The 17,876-nt window shown below is 36.4% G+C and overlaps 1 protein-coding gene across 1 annotated transcript in view; it reads left to right on the top strand.

The window, feature by feature from the left end:
• Window positions 1-7,092: 7,092 nt before the first annotated feature.
• syt6a (synaptotagmin VIa) overlaps window positions 7,093-17,876 on the top strand; it is an 87,466-nt gene continuing 76,682 nt past the window's right edge. Inside the window, exon 1 of the mRNA XM_028011564.1 lies at window positions 7,093-7,311. Within this exon, the coding sequence (XP_027867365.1) occupies window positions 7,155-7,311 (157 nt within the window). The 5' untranslated portion in view covers window positions 7,093-7,154. The remainder of the gene's footprint in view (window positions 7,312-17,876) is intronic.

Below are 17,876 nucleotides of genomic sequence, written 5' to 3' on the forward strand. Positions count from 1 at the left end.
ATTAATCGTCAAGTAAATTAATAATCGTTTAATCATTACCTAGACTATAAAGACAAAAAAAAGTCAATTTGTCAAAAAATATATATTCAGAGCAGTAATTAAACCAAAACTGTACAAAAATATTTAGATGAAAAAAAGCTTTGCCTGTAAATCTGTTCTATCCAGAACTCAAGTTGCATAGTTTTAGCTTCACCTAGTTCAATTTTTTATCCAATTAAATCAATTAATTATCAGAATAATTGATTACCAAAAGAATCATTAGTTGCAGCCTTACTATTCTCCATAAGCCAAATTGTATAAAGTAAAAAAATTCATTTAATTAAGCTAATATGGGGCTGCCTTAAAATGGAAGAAGAATATTCTATTGTGTTAATCCCAATCATTTGCTTATCTATTCATTCATATATTATTTGCAGATACAAGCTTGATCCAAGTCCTCTTAGATAATTTAAAGCTGATTCCAATTAACTACTAACTAAGGTAGAATTATGTAGTTTCTCTGGAGCACTGCTGATTAGCAGTTCTTAAGTTAAAACTTGCACACAGGATAGAACAAACTACTGCAGAAATTTTGCAACCGTGGCCTGCAGGACAAGTCCGACTCATGATGATTAGCATAACTTTGAGTGAGCCAGCAGTTTGTCATGCATCCGACACGATGAATCAAGTTCAGCGTCTGCGGCCACTGGGCTGCCATCCCTAAAGATGAGAAGGATTTGCACATCAAACTGAAGTCCTACAGGCTCCTGCCCCTTCACTGCACCTGCCATAAAAGTGCCTGTGCGGTCATTCTAGCATTCCTCATTTAGTTGTAGCTTATAGGCTGAATTCCTAATGAGATCAGCTAGTTTTAAATCTGTTGGATTATTAGTCCTACCATTTAAAACCAGCTCCCTCAGCAGTCATTTTGATAACTGCATTTGTTCACCATTGTCAAGCAGGGGGATACTTTTTTGTTTTCTTCTCAGCACTTTTCTATGTGCTAAATTATTTAGAAATGGAAAACACTTTTATAAGATAGACAGCACTGGGTCTAGTGAATAATTAACATGGATGATAAAATGTTCTTTGTAAGTAGATCTAAGCTGTTTAATCAATGTTTTATTCTTTTAAACTCAGCCAAGTTGGTCATCTTACACATTTTACACCTCAGCAGAATAACTGTGTGGCGCTAACCGCAATATTCAGCAACATTCTTCCGTTACTGATTTCTATCTGTATAATATATAGTTCACTTATACCTTTGTACTGAAGTATAACTCAAACTGTAATGTGTAGATAAGATTCTAACTGAAGTCGATAAGAAGAAGGAAATTGGAAGGTTTTCTTGGTGATGGTACATTATCCATTTACAAGGCAGGTTATTTCACAGCAATGCCAGATTAATGGAAGACACACTACCAAAGAACATATGGACTTTTAGTCCAGATGTTTAAAAAAGTAATCAAAGTAATGCAAGTGATGATTATTTGGAGGGTTTAGTAATTAAGCTTAATAGTTTTTTTTCCAGGGTGGAATGATCACACAGCAACTGACTTTGATGTTTTTTAAAAACAGGAACTTGTTTGAAATGTTTGAATTTATTGTGGATTTTCTCTCCAACACACACACATCCTTGCACTTCTTTACAAACTGAGGACTTTGTATTGACTTTTAATTTTATTAACTGAATTAAATAAATCAGGCATTTTCCCTAAGCCTAACCAGTACTGGTCTATTTCTTATCCTAACCTTAACCAAAGCTTAAGTCACAGCTTATCTCTAAAATCTAATAGCCCGCAAAAAAAGTGAGGACACGTTCTACAAATGACCTCCCTTTGTTGGTTAATAATATGTTAATAATGTATTAACCAACAAAGGTTATTTGTAGTATTTTCAAGTAACACTCACACACCTTTAGATGACCTTGATATCTTTACAATTATGGTAGCACAGAAAAACTAGCAGCACAAATGAATAATTTAGGTAATGTGTGGAAGTTGGTAGACCTTTGATAACCGCTGTAAATTTATTATATTATTTTTAGGATAAGAGCACAAACAACATTAGTAATTAAAAGTCTTATGGAAATATATTTAAAAACTTGTATTGAGTGTTTTTACCCAGTCTGCCCCCATTTTCCTTTTTAAATCTTTTCAGTTTTATTTATTTATCGGCTAATTTCTGCATCATTTGTTGCCATCTATAGACTTGTAAACACACTATGTGAACTCTTGTGTATCGACCAGAAAGCACAGCAGTACTGATGATTCGAATTTGTATTAGCGGCATCAGAAGGAGTTCTGCAAATGACTCTTTTGAAAAGCCACAGCCAGAAACAATCCATTAGCCGCTTGTTAGGATACGCCAAGAAGAGTAGATCCAATCTAACGGTGACAGGAAGCACGGCAGACCCCCCATCCAACCTCTAGGAAGACAGGAAGGGGACTCTAATAAGCTCTCCATTATCTAAGCGATTTATCAGGAGTAGCCCACTCACATGGACACCAAAGTATTTACATCCCAGTTAATCAAATTATGGATGTAGTCAAACTGCTACTGGCTAAGCTCAGTATAGTTTTTGCAGTTACATAGACGTGATATTTTTCCTTAGGCAATATTCATCACAGTTTACAACATGGCCCTAAATAGGGTTATTCTTAGTCATATATCAAAAGATATGTTGAGATGCATTTTAAAGGAATACAGACCTTCCTTAGTTAACGGTTTCAAATTCAGTTACATTTTTTCCATCTTTATCTGCTCCCCTTTAAAATATTTTCATGTAAAAATAAAAATCATATACATCAACAGCTATAGATGTGTTTATCCTCCAGTGATATAGTCCCGAGACACACTAGGGCATCTTCACAGTCAGCAAAATTAGAATCAATCCAATAATTTTGTGCCCAATGAAACACCTAAATAATTCCAGCATCTTCCTGATGCAACAAAAAATATAAAAGGTAGCTAGTTGTTTACCATAGTATTTCACTGCCTGGATATACACACGTGAACAAATTTGTTGGTACTCCTGTGTTAACGAATGACAATAAACCCACAATGGTCACTGAATTAACTTGAAGCTGAAAAAAGTGATAAAAGTTGACTGAAACTTGACCAATGAAAATCAAACATTGTTGTTGCAATGTGGTTTAACAGAATCCATCGGAAAACAAACTAAATGAAAAACACCAAGAAGAGATAGTTACCATATGTGCCAACAGCTTTCCCTGTTTAAACTAGTTGTGCCTCAGGTCATGTGTTACACACAATGTTGTCCCCTGCATTTGCTGACATTATTTCTGCAACTTCAAAGTATTATTTTACACACCTGATAGTGTTGATTGGGACCATGTTGACACTTCTGGGCTGACAGTCATGAAGCAGTCACCTCCATCTGGATAAATTTCTCTTCTGCATCACACATCCAAATTTAGCTCTTAATAGCGCCAGGTTCTAAAGACAAAACAAACCTTGGAGCTAAATAAATCAGCTCCAAAAATGATTTGCAAGTGAAGTCTTTTCAACAGGTATCAAAATGTTTTGGTTGATAAACCACATCAGATCCCTTTGTAGACTTGTTTTTTAATTGCAAACTTCTTAAATGGTGTTACTCTTCTCATAATGGTTTATTAAGTGCTGTGAGCCCTTTGTTTATCCCTCATCCAACTTCTCTGTGCCTCTGTTTGTTAGTACAAACTAAATTTGCACTGAAATCTGCAATATTTTGATGCGATACCTTCTTAACTCTGATCTGAAATTAATGCCAAACCCACCTTTCACGTTATAGCAGCAAGCATATGGACAGTTGTTTCCAATAATAAACCTGACACCTAATACTCATTAAAAGCGCCACCTACTGGTGTTCATTTAGCACCAAAACCAGCAGGTGTTTAATAAGTGACAACTGACATTAATTAAACACTTGCTGACAATAAAATGTCTGGTGACATATCTCTGCCCTCTTATTTTGATAGCCAGTAGTTTTGAAGAGTTCTCATCCAATGAGTAAGCAGCTGAGTCTGACGTTTCAAATCTTCACTTTGAGATATTCAATAAAGAAAACATTGTCTTTTTTTTAGTTTTATTGAAAAAAGGTGATATAACTTAAGTGTTATATCAATATTGTGTGCACAAACAAGGAATTTGATTTTGGTTTCAAGCAGTCACAACTTATAGATATAGATTAGAAATACAGGATTTTTGCTTGTAGCAATCCAACTATATATTGCCCAACTCTGAATATTTTCATATACACTTATTATTGTATTTATTTTATATTCAATTTTAAATTGCTTATAATTTAACACTTTTTAGTCATTTTTATATTACTTATGGTTATATTTGTATTTGCTAATATTTTGAATGGCTCAGCTTGTAAACAATTAATCAGTTTCCCCTTGGGGATCAATAACGTGTATTTTCATTCTGATTTAGAGGAAATGAAATAAGAATAAAGGAACAATCTGTGCTTATATTTGCAGCCATTTTTTAAAAGTATATTTTATTATAGGAGAGAAACAGAAGAATTGTTGTGACAGTGCAATATGCTTATTTTGTTCCAGAACAGATTAGCTGTCTGCTTAGACTGAAAGGTGTTCATTGTGTTCATAAAAGAGACAGCCTGGGGGAGCCTCTGTGATGGCTCGTTTTTGCAATAAGTAAATGCATAAAAAAATATTTATACATGTGATAAATTAAACAATACTATAGACATACACTACATTAAATAAGCAAACACATACAGATTTTTTAAATGTTTCAATTAATTCTAAAATACAAAAATGTGGAAATCAATTAAAAGTTTTATTCATTAAACGTTAATAATATCCATTCATCCATTATATATTTTAATGGATGGATAATTTTACAGATAATTTCTGTCCTGACATGGACTTGAACGTCATTCAGGAAGAAGCCATTATTCCAAAAAATGTGAAAACACAATTTACAGTTTACAAAATTCAATAAAGGAGACACATTTTCAGAGACATGTTTTGTGCTCTGATGAAAATAAGATTGAAGTGTTTAGCCACAATGACCATCATTATATTTAGAAGAAAAAAAAAGAATACTTGCAAGCCTGAACCACAAACTTGATGGTATAAAAAAAGGGACATGTGAGAAAGGCGACCTACAAACCGGAGTCAGTTACACCTCTTCTGTTAGGAGGAATTGGCCAAAATTCAGCAAACTATTGAGACAAGCTTGTTGAATGATACCCAACAAGTTTCAACCAAGCCACACAGTTTAAAGGCAATTCTACCAAATATTAATAAAAATGTTAACATTTTCTTGGCTTCTTGCAAAGAGAGATAATTTTCGTAATCCTACTTGACATAAGGAAAGCTTAGACTGATTTAGAGTAAACTTTCCTGAAGTTGCCAGGCATATGTTTCACATAGGGCATGTCAACATAATAGTTATGAAAATTTATATTGTTTTGTGTTTTATGTGTTCTTTACTTGATGTGTTTTGTTTGCCAATTATGTCAGTAATTCGCCAGTAGGGGTCAGTATCGCTCCCCCAATTACAAAGACATCGAGGGCGAAAAGGAATTCTTAGGGAAATATCGCGTTATCAGACAGAGAGATTACCGTTTCTAAGATGGATGTGCGTGAGAGATGTGTAGAGACTGCACCACTAACCTGAGCTGTTTTTTATTTTAGGTAAGCTAATAATGTTAATAATATCTATTTTGTTATATTATTGGGTCTTGTAAAGTATAAAGTACTGTAGTTCTGTATTATCAACTACTTATACTTTGTGCAATGCCGCTGCCCTTACCGAGTTTGGAGCTTGGGAGAGTAACAAACTGTGTGTGTATGTAAATGGAGAAACCCGCCTCCTGTGATGTGTTGCATACTCAGTAAAATAGAGGGAATATTAACCATACATTGATTTTCTTTTCAATTGTGGTACATGTAGACAGAGATGGCCGTTTAGACTATATGAGCACTGTGTAGCTACTGTATCCAGAACAATAAACAGAGCTATTTTGATGTTTAATGAGGTAATATCCGTTTCTTCTCTCCCAGGACAGCTAGCACAACTGCCAGTGCTGCACAGAGTGCGGATATCAGGATTATCAGCTCAGTGTAACATATGAAATAGCTTGATGTGAACACTGTTTCCTGTGTGAGTTAGTGCGTCACCGTCATAAAAGTTTATTACCTTTGTATGGATGTGCCCAAGAGATAATCTGTACTCAACAGGTTGTTGCTAAGTAACCAAAGAGTGAGCGAATTAGTTGATGCCTACATCCCCCAGAAGGCTGTGTGGTTCTGGATTCGAGTTCAGTGGAATGATCAAAATTGTATCAGGCGTATTTTCTATTGATTTTGATCACTTGTCTCTCAGGATGGATGCTGTTATTGTTTTAGTGCGCATCACTAGCACCCATTAACCATTTGGATTTCTGAATCCATTTTCCTCTCTCTTTTTATCATACCTTTTTTATACCAACAGCAAAAGTACACATAAACACTGCTAAGGAACACACAGCCTTCTCTTATACCTTCTTCTGTTGCCATCATCTTCGTCACACAGCCAGTTCCAACACCATCAGTGCATGCTGTAAACAGAGATCACATCTGAAGCTCTGTCGGTGGGGACAGGCAGACCCAGCAGTCACAGGTGGTTCATCTCTGGGGAAATTTATCACATGAGACGCTCTGAACTCCAGAGACCCGTCATGTCAGGCGACTCGTGAAAAACAAGTGGACATCATGGTGGGTGTTTTTTTTTTTTTTTTTTTCTTTAGTTTTTGCACAAGCTGGAAAGGGTGGAAGGATTGACATTTGCAAATGTATCAACTCTTGTCCGTGATTTTTATGGTTCAAGTGAGTTGCTTCATTAAGATATGATGCAATAATTCTATCCTTACATCACCTGGGGACAAATGTGATTCATGTCTGCAAACAGTGTAAGCACTGCTGGTGAATAGCACAAACAACCCACTCATGCACAAGCACACTTGAGTGTATCTGTGTGTAAACGCTGATGAGAGAGAGCGTAGATGAAGGAGAAGAATCAGCCGTGAATGGAGACAAGTTGCATTTATCTTGATGCCGGGCTGCAGCGTGTGTGCTTTTGTGTTTGGATGTCTGTGTGGGGGTGTGTGCGCTAGTCCCCTCGGATGAGCACACGCGTCTGAGGATGCAGCTGGGAGCATGAGTTCTGACCAGGAGGAGTATGACATGGTCTGTCAGAAAGCTGTGACCCTAATTGTTGACCTCTGCCTGCACAACAGCACCCTGTTGGATCAGGAGACCTGTCAGGATTTCATCTTCATCTTGACCAGCCAGGGCTTTGATCACAAAGACGCAGGTAAGTAACCGACCTCATGTACTGTATGTTGTGTGAGAGGCAGCAGCCTTCCTTGTGTGCTTTCTAAAAACTAACTGCGAATGATTTCTAGTTTGGCTAGGGTTCGTGTAGGGTCACAGGCGGTTGTTCTGTCAGTTTCAGCTGAATGCTCAAAGAAATTACTACACCCTTAATAAGTTTTGTGACCCACCTATTGAAACAGAAGGGAATATAGGTGCGCACAAATTCATATTGACTCCCCAATTTATTCCAGAGAGAAAGCATGTGTATGATTAATAGATCATCTTGAGCCGAGTCGATTCCAGCTGATGTTGTTCCGACCACTAAACAAAAAAAAAAAGAGATAAATGAATTCCTGTTTTGTGCCCCAGTAGATAACAAATGGACACAAGTGTAGCAGTTAGTGCAACACAGAAGACATCTGTGTCTAAATTTCAACATCCTGAATGGGTTTTCTAACTTACTCATGAGCTGATATACACATGTATTTAAAGCGTGTAAGCACGTTTTGAACTCTTCAGGTAAATTATGAATCAGCTTCTTCACTGTTGAGCTCTGACTCCCTGTCTAATCCAGACAAGATTGATTTTACCGTGTTGGGTTTTCTTCTAACAGAAACACTTAATTTAATTTCCTTCTCACATGCAGATAAAATGCAATAAGATATTATCAAAAGATGTTGAAAGTATTGTATTTTCAACTTAGAAGAAGCATCCCTCCATGAGCTTTTATCAGGTCGAGATTTGGAAATTGCGTGAGTTAGATGTTAAACACTTCCTTGCAGCGTGAAAAGTGATTCATCTCCATCTGAACTTATTGAAAATAACTACTGCAGAACAGCTGTTTTAGAAGCTTGTCAGAGAATACAATTATGCCCCAGTCTGTGATTGTTTTCATAGATCTAATCTGTAATAGTTTGCTAATCTTTCCCTTTTTACATTTCTTCTCAAACCAAAACGTAGTGTGCCCTATAGTGCTGATCTGATGTGCCGTGTTTATCTAAAAGAAAAGTTTTCAGCCTTATCCTCAGGTGCATGCCACAGTGGAAATATTATTTCTGGCTGCTTCTTCAAGAATGCTTTCCTGCTCACAGAGTGCATGTCACACCAATCCTGACCAAATACACTGTCACCTCACATCATCCTCAGCAGAGGCATTGAACGTACATCACAGAGCCAGTGGCGTCCACCACTGAGCTGTGGGGACACTAAATGCCATTGCATGTTATGTGGCCACTGATGTAAATTCTTTCTGCCACATGGAAGCTAAAGACAAGCTGCTTCTCATAATGTTGGAGGATGTCTAGGCTGGGGGTTGTAGATGATGTCGTCTTGCATGTACTTTTTGTGCAACAGCATAGGAATCCCGCAGAGAAGACACGGGCAATAGTATGGAGAAACCACCACTGAAATGAATTATTTAATTGAAGATTAAAGAGATTGTGACCTCCAGCTGTGGAGTCTAAAGCTTTACTGTAATTACAAACTTAAAACATTAGTCACAGACAGACCCTCAGGCACATCCACTATAGGACTGCCTTGTCACTTGCAAAACATTTGCAATACAAGGTTTATGCATCTATTTAAGCCCTGGCAAGCTGATAGTTGCATCTAAACTGTGTGGCCAATAAAAAATTTATGCATTAATTTCTAAGAAATGCATTCATAACTGTTCATATGCTGGTAACCTAGAGCAGAAAAGAAAAACATCAGATTCCTAAACATAACTAATTGTGGCGTGTAGTTAGCATTTCATATCTACTGTCTTCTGAAAGGTTGTGGTACTTGTGACATAAGAGAAAGAAAAACAAAAACACTTATAGAGCACAATAGGAGAGAACCATTGTTCAAGATGGTTTAATTCATAATATTATGTTTTAACTTAACCCTCTGATGCATGAATTATGATTGTTTGTGTCAGAATTTTTTTTCCATTTTTTAAAATTCTTTTCTTAAGGCATAAAAAAGGTAGGAATTTTTTTTTTGTAAAAATAATTTTTTTTTTATTTTTATGTGATCAATTGTAATTTTGTCCAAATACAAAGTTGTTATTTGAAAAATACATCAGTAGTATTGTTCCTTAGGGGTTATCTGATGTCACAATATTTTTTTTACTTGCAAGAGTCGTCTACAGTAGAAGGAGGGACCGGGTCGGTTCTCATGCTTTTTTGTCTGTCGGCCATATTGTATTTAACAAAAATAATTTCTTGCATTTGCAGCTGATGGCCTGTAGTTGATGGTATATTTTATGATGCATTAGTGTCCACTTCAGTGGTCTGTGTACATTTATAACATAAAAATCCACAGGAAGCACAAGAAAATGGCTTTTAGAAAGCTGTCCACTGTAGTGACCACTATGCATGAAAGGGATAATGTAGAGCTTTTAACATGCAGAGGTTAAAAACCATAAATTAAGTAAATTTACTAAAAAACAACACATTCCCATTAGCAACTCATACAGAAACTATTGTTAGAACCTAAGCTATGTTTTTCATTTACTAGCAGACAAAATGACAGTCAGTAGGGAAGTTTTTTAATATTCTGACTTTTCAAATAGAATTTCAAAGACTATGGGTAGACCAGGATGTCCAATGTGTGGCCTGGGGGCCTTTTGTGACCCTTGAATGAATTTTTTGTGGTCTTTTTTTCTGCCAGAAATAGATTAAAACATTCTTGAGACAAAACAAAATGTAAACTAGATTTTTTCTTTTTTTTTAAGAAGACATACTTTAACTTTTTTTTCCAGGCAATTTTGGCCCAAACTCAAAAAGTTTGGACAACACTGACTTAGACAAACAGTTTTATCTTTCATTCATTAGTCAGTTATCTCTTACAATCAAGTTTTGGATTATAAACAGTCATTTAGAAGTCCCATCCCAATGTAAATTCTCTTTTAAGATATTTTAGGAGTTATTGAGGTTGCAGCACATCATCTGTGGAAATCTAGAGGTGCTTGTGAGCAAAATGTTGCACCCCTGCATCTTTGGTGTTATTTGCTTTGTGGATTAAATGCAGAGATGAAGCAAAGAGCCACTGATGAGCAAAATTGTGACATAAGGAGTAATGGAATCTGAGGATATTGGCGAAGGCCTATGCAGGCTGGTGTGAGCAAAATAAGTTTTGCCTTCACCTGGGTAAAACCTTTTTGCTTGTGTGGTGCATTGGGAGGGATCTGCCAGTTCTACACTTGAGTTCTTATGAAGTATGAAATGTCATGGCTGGAAGTAAGTTTGTACTTGTTCTTGGCATCTTGAGTAAAAGAACAAATTTCTCAATTCTTGCATTTTTGATAGGGCTTAAGAAGTTCAAAAAAACCTAATATTCCATCCATAATAGTATCACCAATAATAGGATCCATATAAGATGGCAGTAGGGCTTCAAGACAGATGTCTTCTTCCTTTTTTTGATTTTTTCTGAAGAGTTCCAGTGTATTTCTTTACTATGCATATTTCTTTGGTCACATGAAGTCTATAAAAGAACATTTATTAAGTAAGCCATTAAATATAGTTGGCGTTTGAAAAACTTGGTGTTCACTTTATTGACAGGTTAAATTCTCACCTGAACCACCACATTAAATCAACATAAAATGTCAAGCAGGCCCATAAGTGTTTTTGGACACTTTTGTGTGTTTTGTTTGTGTTGTGCTCTTCTTCTCCCGCCTACGACCACCTTGACAGCATCCCCCACTTATCTCTCTCCTTTTTTTTGAATATCAAATTTCACAATAAAAGGATTAACACCAGCACTTGCTTTCTAATTATGATTAGCCTGATATCTGTGATGGATCTTTCTGACTTAAATCTACTACTGCAATAAATCACACAGTCTTACATCATAAAAGTCACGGGTTACAGTCAAAATCTTATAATCTTGAGCTTGCACTGTGCAGCATGTTCAAATCCTGTAGGATTTTTTAAGCATCACCATATGCTGGGCTTCAGCTCGTAAAAGATGCAATAAAATGCAAAATTGCGAACACTATCAATGTTATTGTGGTAATAAAACCTAAAAAACGCTCATCAATGTAGCTACTAAGAAATACACTTCCAAAATGATATTTTGTGAATACAATCACATGCCATTTTATTAGATACACTTTGCCATTTCTGTGGTGGGCTCAACTTTATCCTGGGCTGTGTTTATTCTTACAGATACAACAAGGTATCAGAAACATTTCTCAGAGATTTTTGTCGACAGTGACAGAACTGTGGGCTCCACATCCATGATATGAATCTCTTTTTCCTTACATCTCAAAGGTTCCCTATGAAATCTGGTGTCTATGGAGGCCGGTGGAGTAGAGTGAATTCATTGTTATAAAAGAAAACTGTTTGATATGATTTTAGCTTTGTGACACGGTGTATTATCCCACTGGAAATAACTCTGGCTATACTGTGGACATGGTCAAGTGTAATAGTACATGCCCTGCTGGTTGGGTGTAGGCGTGTGTGTGTTTTGTGTGGCAAAACCAAGAATTAAATAACCATATACATGGTGAGAACACTTAGGCCACACAATAAAAACAGTTACACAGTTAAATCAACTCATTCAATCCTTTGTTAGGAAACACTCACAAATAATAGCTGTATGTTATATTTTCCATATACCTAATACAGACTTGTTTTTCACCTGAGCACACACAGGATGTTTATGTGCGGAACTAAACAAGCAATTCAGCATTATATTGTGTAACTTCAAAAAGTGATGACACCAAGTCAAGCTCTTTTTATCCAATCAGCCCAAATTCCACTCATCTTATAAATGTTAGTCAGATGAAACTCCTTTAATGACAGTGGAGTTTCCTTAAAGCTGCAAATGCTGCATTCATATACAGCTGGGACAATAGTTTGTGGAAATTAAAAGAAAACAACAAAAAAGCTATTTAAACATGTTTAATTTTCAAATTGCACATTGTCTTATGATTACTATACATTAACATTGAATGTTTTCAAAGGGTTATACTGTTGAATGATCTCTCTAGCCAGGCACTGGCTGTTCATGCTACTTTATTCATTGAAAATAAATCTAACCAAATCTCCAGTCTTCAACTTTCGACTTTTTGTGATCTTTAGAACATTATAAAATCTAATAACTTTCAGAAATTGACTTTGTTTACTGCTGACCGAAGTAAAAAAATAAATCATATCTAATGATGTGTGCCACAAACGTATCAAACCTTGTTTTTATTCTACCCAGTAGCTATTTGAGTCCCTTCAGCCTGTCATCTAGAGGCAGTCTGCCCATTCTCCTCTGATCTCAATGCATTTTGTCTTTATAACTGACACACACAGAATATTTCCCCCCTTTTGACACATTCTCTGATAGTTTTGAATATGCATCCCAAAAATTAGCAGTTTATGATGCTCTCACCAAGCAACATGCCACGTTAAAAGTTACTTAAATCCCCTTTCTTTCTAATTCTGATGCTCCGTTTGAACTTCAACAAGTCATCTTCACCATGTTCAGATGCTGATGACTAGATATGTTGGGTTTCTGGCATGTTATTGACTAATTTGACATTTGCATTACTTATATACGGTATATATATATATACTGTATATATATAGAAAATAACCGCCCTGGTCTATTTTTGCCAAGCTTTGTAAGAAACCCCCCCCAACTATTTATGTATCCTAGGAAGAAACTGATATATAATTTAAGCAAGTTGAAACTCAAACGTACCTCAGTTATTTTTCATGGATCAAAGCCTTTTTAGCTCCCTACAGTCTGTTGAGGACACACTTTTGTCTTTGTTTGCATCAGCCTGTTGGTTTCATCTTACAGCATCAAAAAGGTTGCCTAATTCAGACACCAACAATAGTAAAAATATTTTAGATGAAACTTTCATGTTGAATATTTCATTGCAACATTTTTAAATAGGCACATATCTGTGAAATGTGCCTTTTTACCAAGAGATCAGGTCAAGCTTAACATCCTGGTCTTTAATCAATACATCAGAATTTATGTATTAATATGTTTTAAAATATTTAGTAGAAAATTAAATGGCAGCTTCTTATCGCAACATTTCACACAAGATGTAACAGAAATGTTCTAGTCATCTTGTAGGATGTTATTAGAATATTAAAATAAAGATAAAAAAACAACATGAGAGATTTATTAATCAGTAAAATTAAACCAAAGTGCCGATCAGTGTGTAAAACTATATGCAGAACCGAATAACTCCTGATTATAGGTGAACCCTTTTTAGCCACATTAACTCGAAGTAATGACCTTGTCACTCCTACAAATTGTTTCGGTCATTTTGGCCCACTCCACTCCCACAGTTTAATCATTTGTTTATGCACAGCTCTGTCAAAGAGTCACCACAACATTTTAATAATGTTGAAGTCAGGACTTTGCACCTTTGCAAAACCCTTATTCTTTTCCATTTTGGTAGGATCTATTTTAGATTTATTACTTTGCCTGATGTCAATCTTGCTGCATTACCTAATTTTGAAAAAAAAAGTGGTGAAACATTCAAACCTTTCAGTACTCATCTAATACAGTTTTTTACACATAATTGTGAATTTATAAAACAAAACAAGAAGCTCAATGTTAAATCCAGCTTCAAAGAGGCAATACCAGATTTTGAGCTTAAAGTGGCATTTTCCTCTCCACTGCCACCAGATGCATGCTCAGTATGGGTAATTGCTTCAAAATCAACAACACAGTGCAAATGATTTTCTATCATTTGTCAATGAGGAATGAAATCTACAAGTGACTTAATACAATCTATTGGGTTTTCAAGAAAACTTCTTAAACCAATTTCAACAATGAACTGAACTTGATGCATTGTATGTGTATATAATTTTTATTCCAACGCATTTCTTTCTAAACGATCAAAAGTATAACTTTGTAAATCACCTCGTGCCAGATTTGGTTGAACTCTACAGTATAAGAACAGTTTTATTTCACATGCTGGTTATTCTTTCCACTTGCAGAAAATCTCAGCAACAAAAATCTTTTTAATTTCTCTCTATTTGCCTTATAACCTCGTGAAAGAAAAAAAAATCATGACAATGGAGATGATTATATTAATCTGTGGCTGTCTTGTTCCCAGCAGCACAGTAGAGTCATTTCACCTTGCCATATTTTTCCTGCAACCCGCCTGCTGTCGGATGAGTAATCCACTCAGTAGTTTTAAACCGATTACAATCAAATGAAAACAAATAATTAGAAAGCCTTGGGACTTCAATTCCCTCATGTTGATGTGGCAAGGAGATAACAAGCCCCTGACTTCAATGACCAATGTGTTGCATCCAGACCTGGTTGATTGCATCCTAATCAAGGCACAATCCTGGACCCGCCTGCTGTTAAAGGCAAAATTTGATGTTTTAAGGGAGGAGATAAAAAGCTTGGATCAGTGTCTCACACTCTGCTGAGAAAATGTTTCCCACAGATCAGGCGCTTGTCTCAGTTATTGATATCCACTCCATAGCTCTGATAAAGGTTACAAAGCATATTCCTTAAGCCCTGCATAGCTCCTAAATGGCCGAGTACATGTTTCACCCCCTCCTCCTCCAGCTTCTCCACCTCATTGCCGATTCCTCTCTCATTATCAACCGCTGCATCAGGTGTGTCGGCCTGAAATGACGAGGCTCATATTTGATCACGGCATTTCTCTCAAGCTTGTCTCATTTCCAGGTTTATTGAGCAAGACCTCGGCCGGCAGAGGACATTAGCATCGGCGGATCATTCATTTGCTTCCCACTGATCTGCTCCTCTGTTTGTGATATTTGCAGGAATAGATGGTGCATTGCAGGTTGAATCCAAAACAGAAAAACAAGAACATCAAATTAACTGCGCTGTGGAGATTAGCCTGAACCGTGGTGGCTTTCAATAATTCATACCCACTTTCTACCATCTTGGCATTTTATTGATACAACATTTCACTGTAGACCACAAAGGAACACAGCAGACAGCCCGTTCCTGTTGTGAGAGATAACACATGGAAAAATGTCCGTCTCAGCTGCCATGAAAAGACCAAACGCCAGTCCTCAAAGGCTTGTGCTATTGTTGCTGCCACCATTAGAATATAAAATCACATTCCAGCACTTTTTTGCTGGTATGCTGGTACATTCGGTATTATTTTCACACAGCATTTAATTACCTCTGTACACAGAGCTACGAAAAACATAACCGAACCCTTAACAGATTCTTCTGTTTTTGGTTGTTTTGTTAGCTGAAATGTTTCACTTCATCAAATAAATTTTAATAATTGAAAATGTGCAATTTTCAATTCAGGATTTTATTTATTAAAGGAAAAAAAACCTTCTCAAACCAACTTGTGAAATAGTGTTGTCTCCTAAAATAAATTGTGGCTACTTTTGCTACTGCAATCGAGCGTTTTCAATAACTGGCTATGTGTTTCTTGCAGCACTATTTCAGTGTACTCTTCTTTGCAGAATTGTTTGAGTTCATACAGAATGGACGGTTTGGAAGCAAGATGAACCTACTTCAGATCTGTTTGTGTTTTTTGCATTCAGATGTGAAAACCTTTTCATACTGTGATCGTTGTTCTATGGCAAAGGTTGTTGTTCTGATTCTTGTGTGATCTCCCGCTTGAATTGTAGATGCACTCCTGGAGTAATTTTGGTAGGTTGACCAGTGCTGGGAAGGTTCAGCAAGGTTTCATGTTTTCTTCATTTGCAGAAAATGGCTCTTATTGTCTTTTAATTGGAAGATCAATCCTTAGAAATAACTTTTGTTTTGGAATGTCTTTAGATTGGGACATGTTGGAATGCTTTTTAAGATCTTTTAGTCTATGTAATTTAGTCAGGTATTCATCTGTTTCTCAGATTTTTTCAAACTATTGTAAAAAATTAAGTGTGACAATAGCAGAAGACATTAGTAAGAGGACAAATACTTAGTAATGGCAGTGTGCCTTAAAGTTAGAATGGATAACAAGACCTGGGGTCAAAAGCACGGCACCAACTTCGGAGAAGCACTTCAAGAGAAGGAGGAAATAAAGACATTCCGTGTCAGAGTAATTTTTCATTGAAACAAGTGCTCCAAAGACGAAACTTCAGCAGTGGCTTGAATACAAATCACCATCTCTGTAAGAACATCTGTGAACAGCATTATAAACGGAAACACATTTATCTCTTTTTTTTTTTTTTTTGGAAAGTCTTCCGGTGCTTCTTCCACATTTTGAGTCTGAAGACTTCAAGGTAATAAGGACATCCCTGAAGGTGATAATTTCATGTGATGTCTGCTGCTCCCTGGTTGAACATATGTGGAAGTGCATTGAAATCCTGTCCATGAATAAAAATGATAAGAATAGTTTCAGAAAGCTCAGGCAATAGCACTCTGCATTTTACCCGTGTGTAGCCTTTCTCTAGTCAGTGCTCTTCTTGAGGTTGTCTCCTGCAAAATATTTCAGTGTTATTAATAATGAAAGTGTTGGAAAGATCAGTATTTTAGACATGCTTGTCCCGTCTCTGCCTGAGGTCATATTTTCTATCATACTGCTGCACACTCTTCTTTTGCTTAGTTCAGGCAGGGTTTAGAAACCTTAATTTTGCACTATCGGTAATGTTTTGACATGACATAATGTGGACTCAAATCTGATTGAGATGCTGTGATATGACCTTTAATAGACCTTTCATAATCAAAAACTCCCCACTGTGGTAAAATTAAAACTTCAATTTTACATTGTAGGACAACAGAAATATTACTGGTGAGTGGAAATCTTGCTGAAAACACTCTCAGTGTAGGACTGCACTTATTTATTGAGCTTTCTTGAGATGCAGTTAGCATTGTCCCAAAGAAGTGGATAATCAACTTCAACCCCAAGGATGATTGGATTGAAATTACTTTTTTTGTAAAGTGCTTTGAGATGACATGTGCTGTAAATTGGTGTTATCTGAATAAGTGGAATTTAATTGAAACTGAATCCGAACTTGGTGATAGGAAGCATGCTAAGGAAAATCTTCTTCCTGAAGACAGAAACACCAGGATTCTGTAACCTGAGTGAAAATTCTAGGAACCAAAGTGCTTCCCAGTTTAGAGAACCAGGGTGAAGCTCTGCAGGAAGAGCAACATGGTGATTAAAATATTTCCATCACTGGCTGCATTTCCACTACAAATGTGCACAAAACTTCCTCAATGTCCTGCTGATGTTGAAACACTATTTCATTTTGCTGTTTCCATTAAGTAAGAAATGAAGTTAAAATCACACAGGTATAAGCTTGCTCACATGATAGTCGTTAAAAACTATCACAGTAACAGAATTAATCAGTTTAGAGATATATTTATATTTAGACTTTGGTGCTAGTGCTCATCATCTATCAGCCATCAGAAGAGACATCTGCATCTTATTCAGGCCTCAGAGCGATAAGCCTGATAGTTGGGAGCGGCTACTTATGCAGCGTTTTGGGGAAATTGTAGTTAGTGATTTTACAGCACAGCTGTGGATTCAACACGTTCGAATGACACGCAACATTTTATGCACTATGCCAGTGGTGCCCAAAGTCGGTCCTTGAGGGTCGGCATCCTGCATGTTTTAGTTCTCTCCCTGGTTTAACACACCTGGATCAAATGATGGCTCGTTAAAAGGCCTAAGAAGAA

The sequence above is a fragment of the Xiphophorus couchianus genome, chromosome 24 (genome assembly GCF_001444195.1).
Source record: "Xiphophorus couchianus chromosome 24, X_couchianus-1.0, whole genome shotgun sequence".
NCBI lineage: Eukaryota > Metazoa > Chordata > Actinopteri > Cyprinodontiformes > Poeciliidae > Xiphophorus > Xiphophorus couchianus.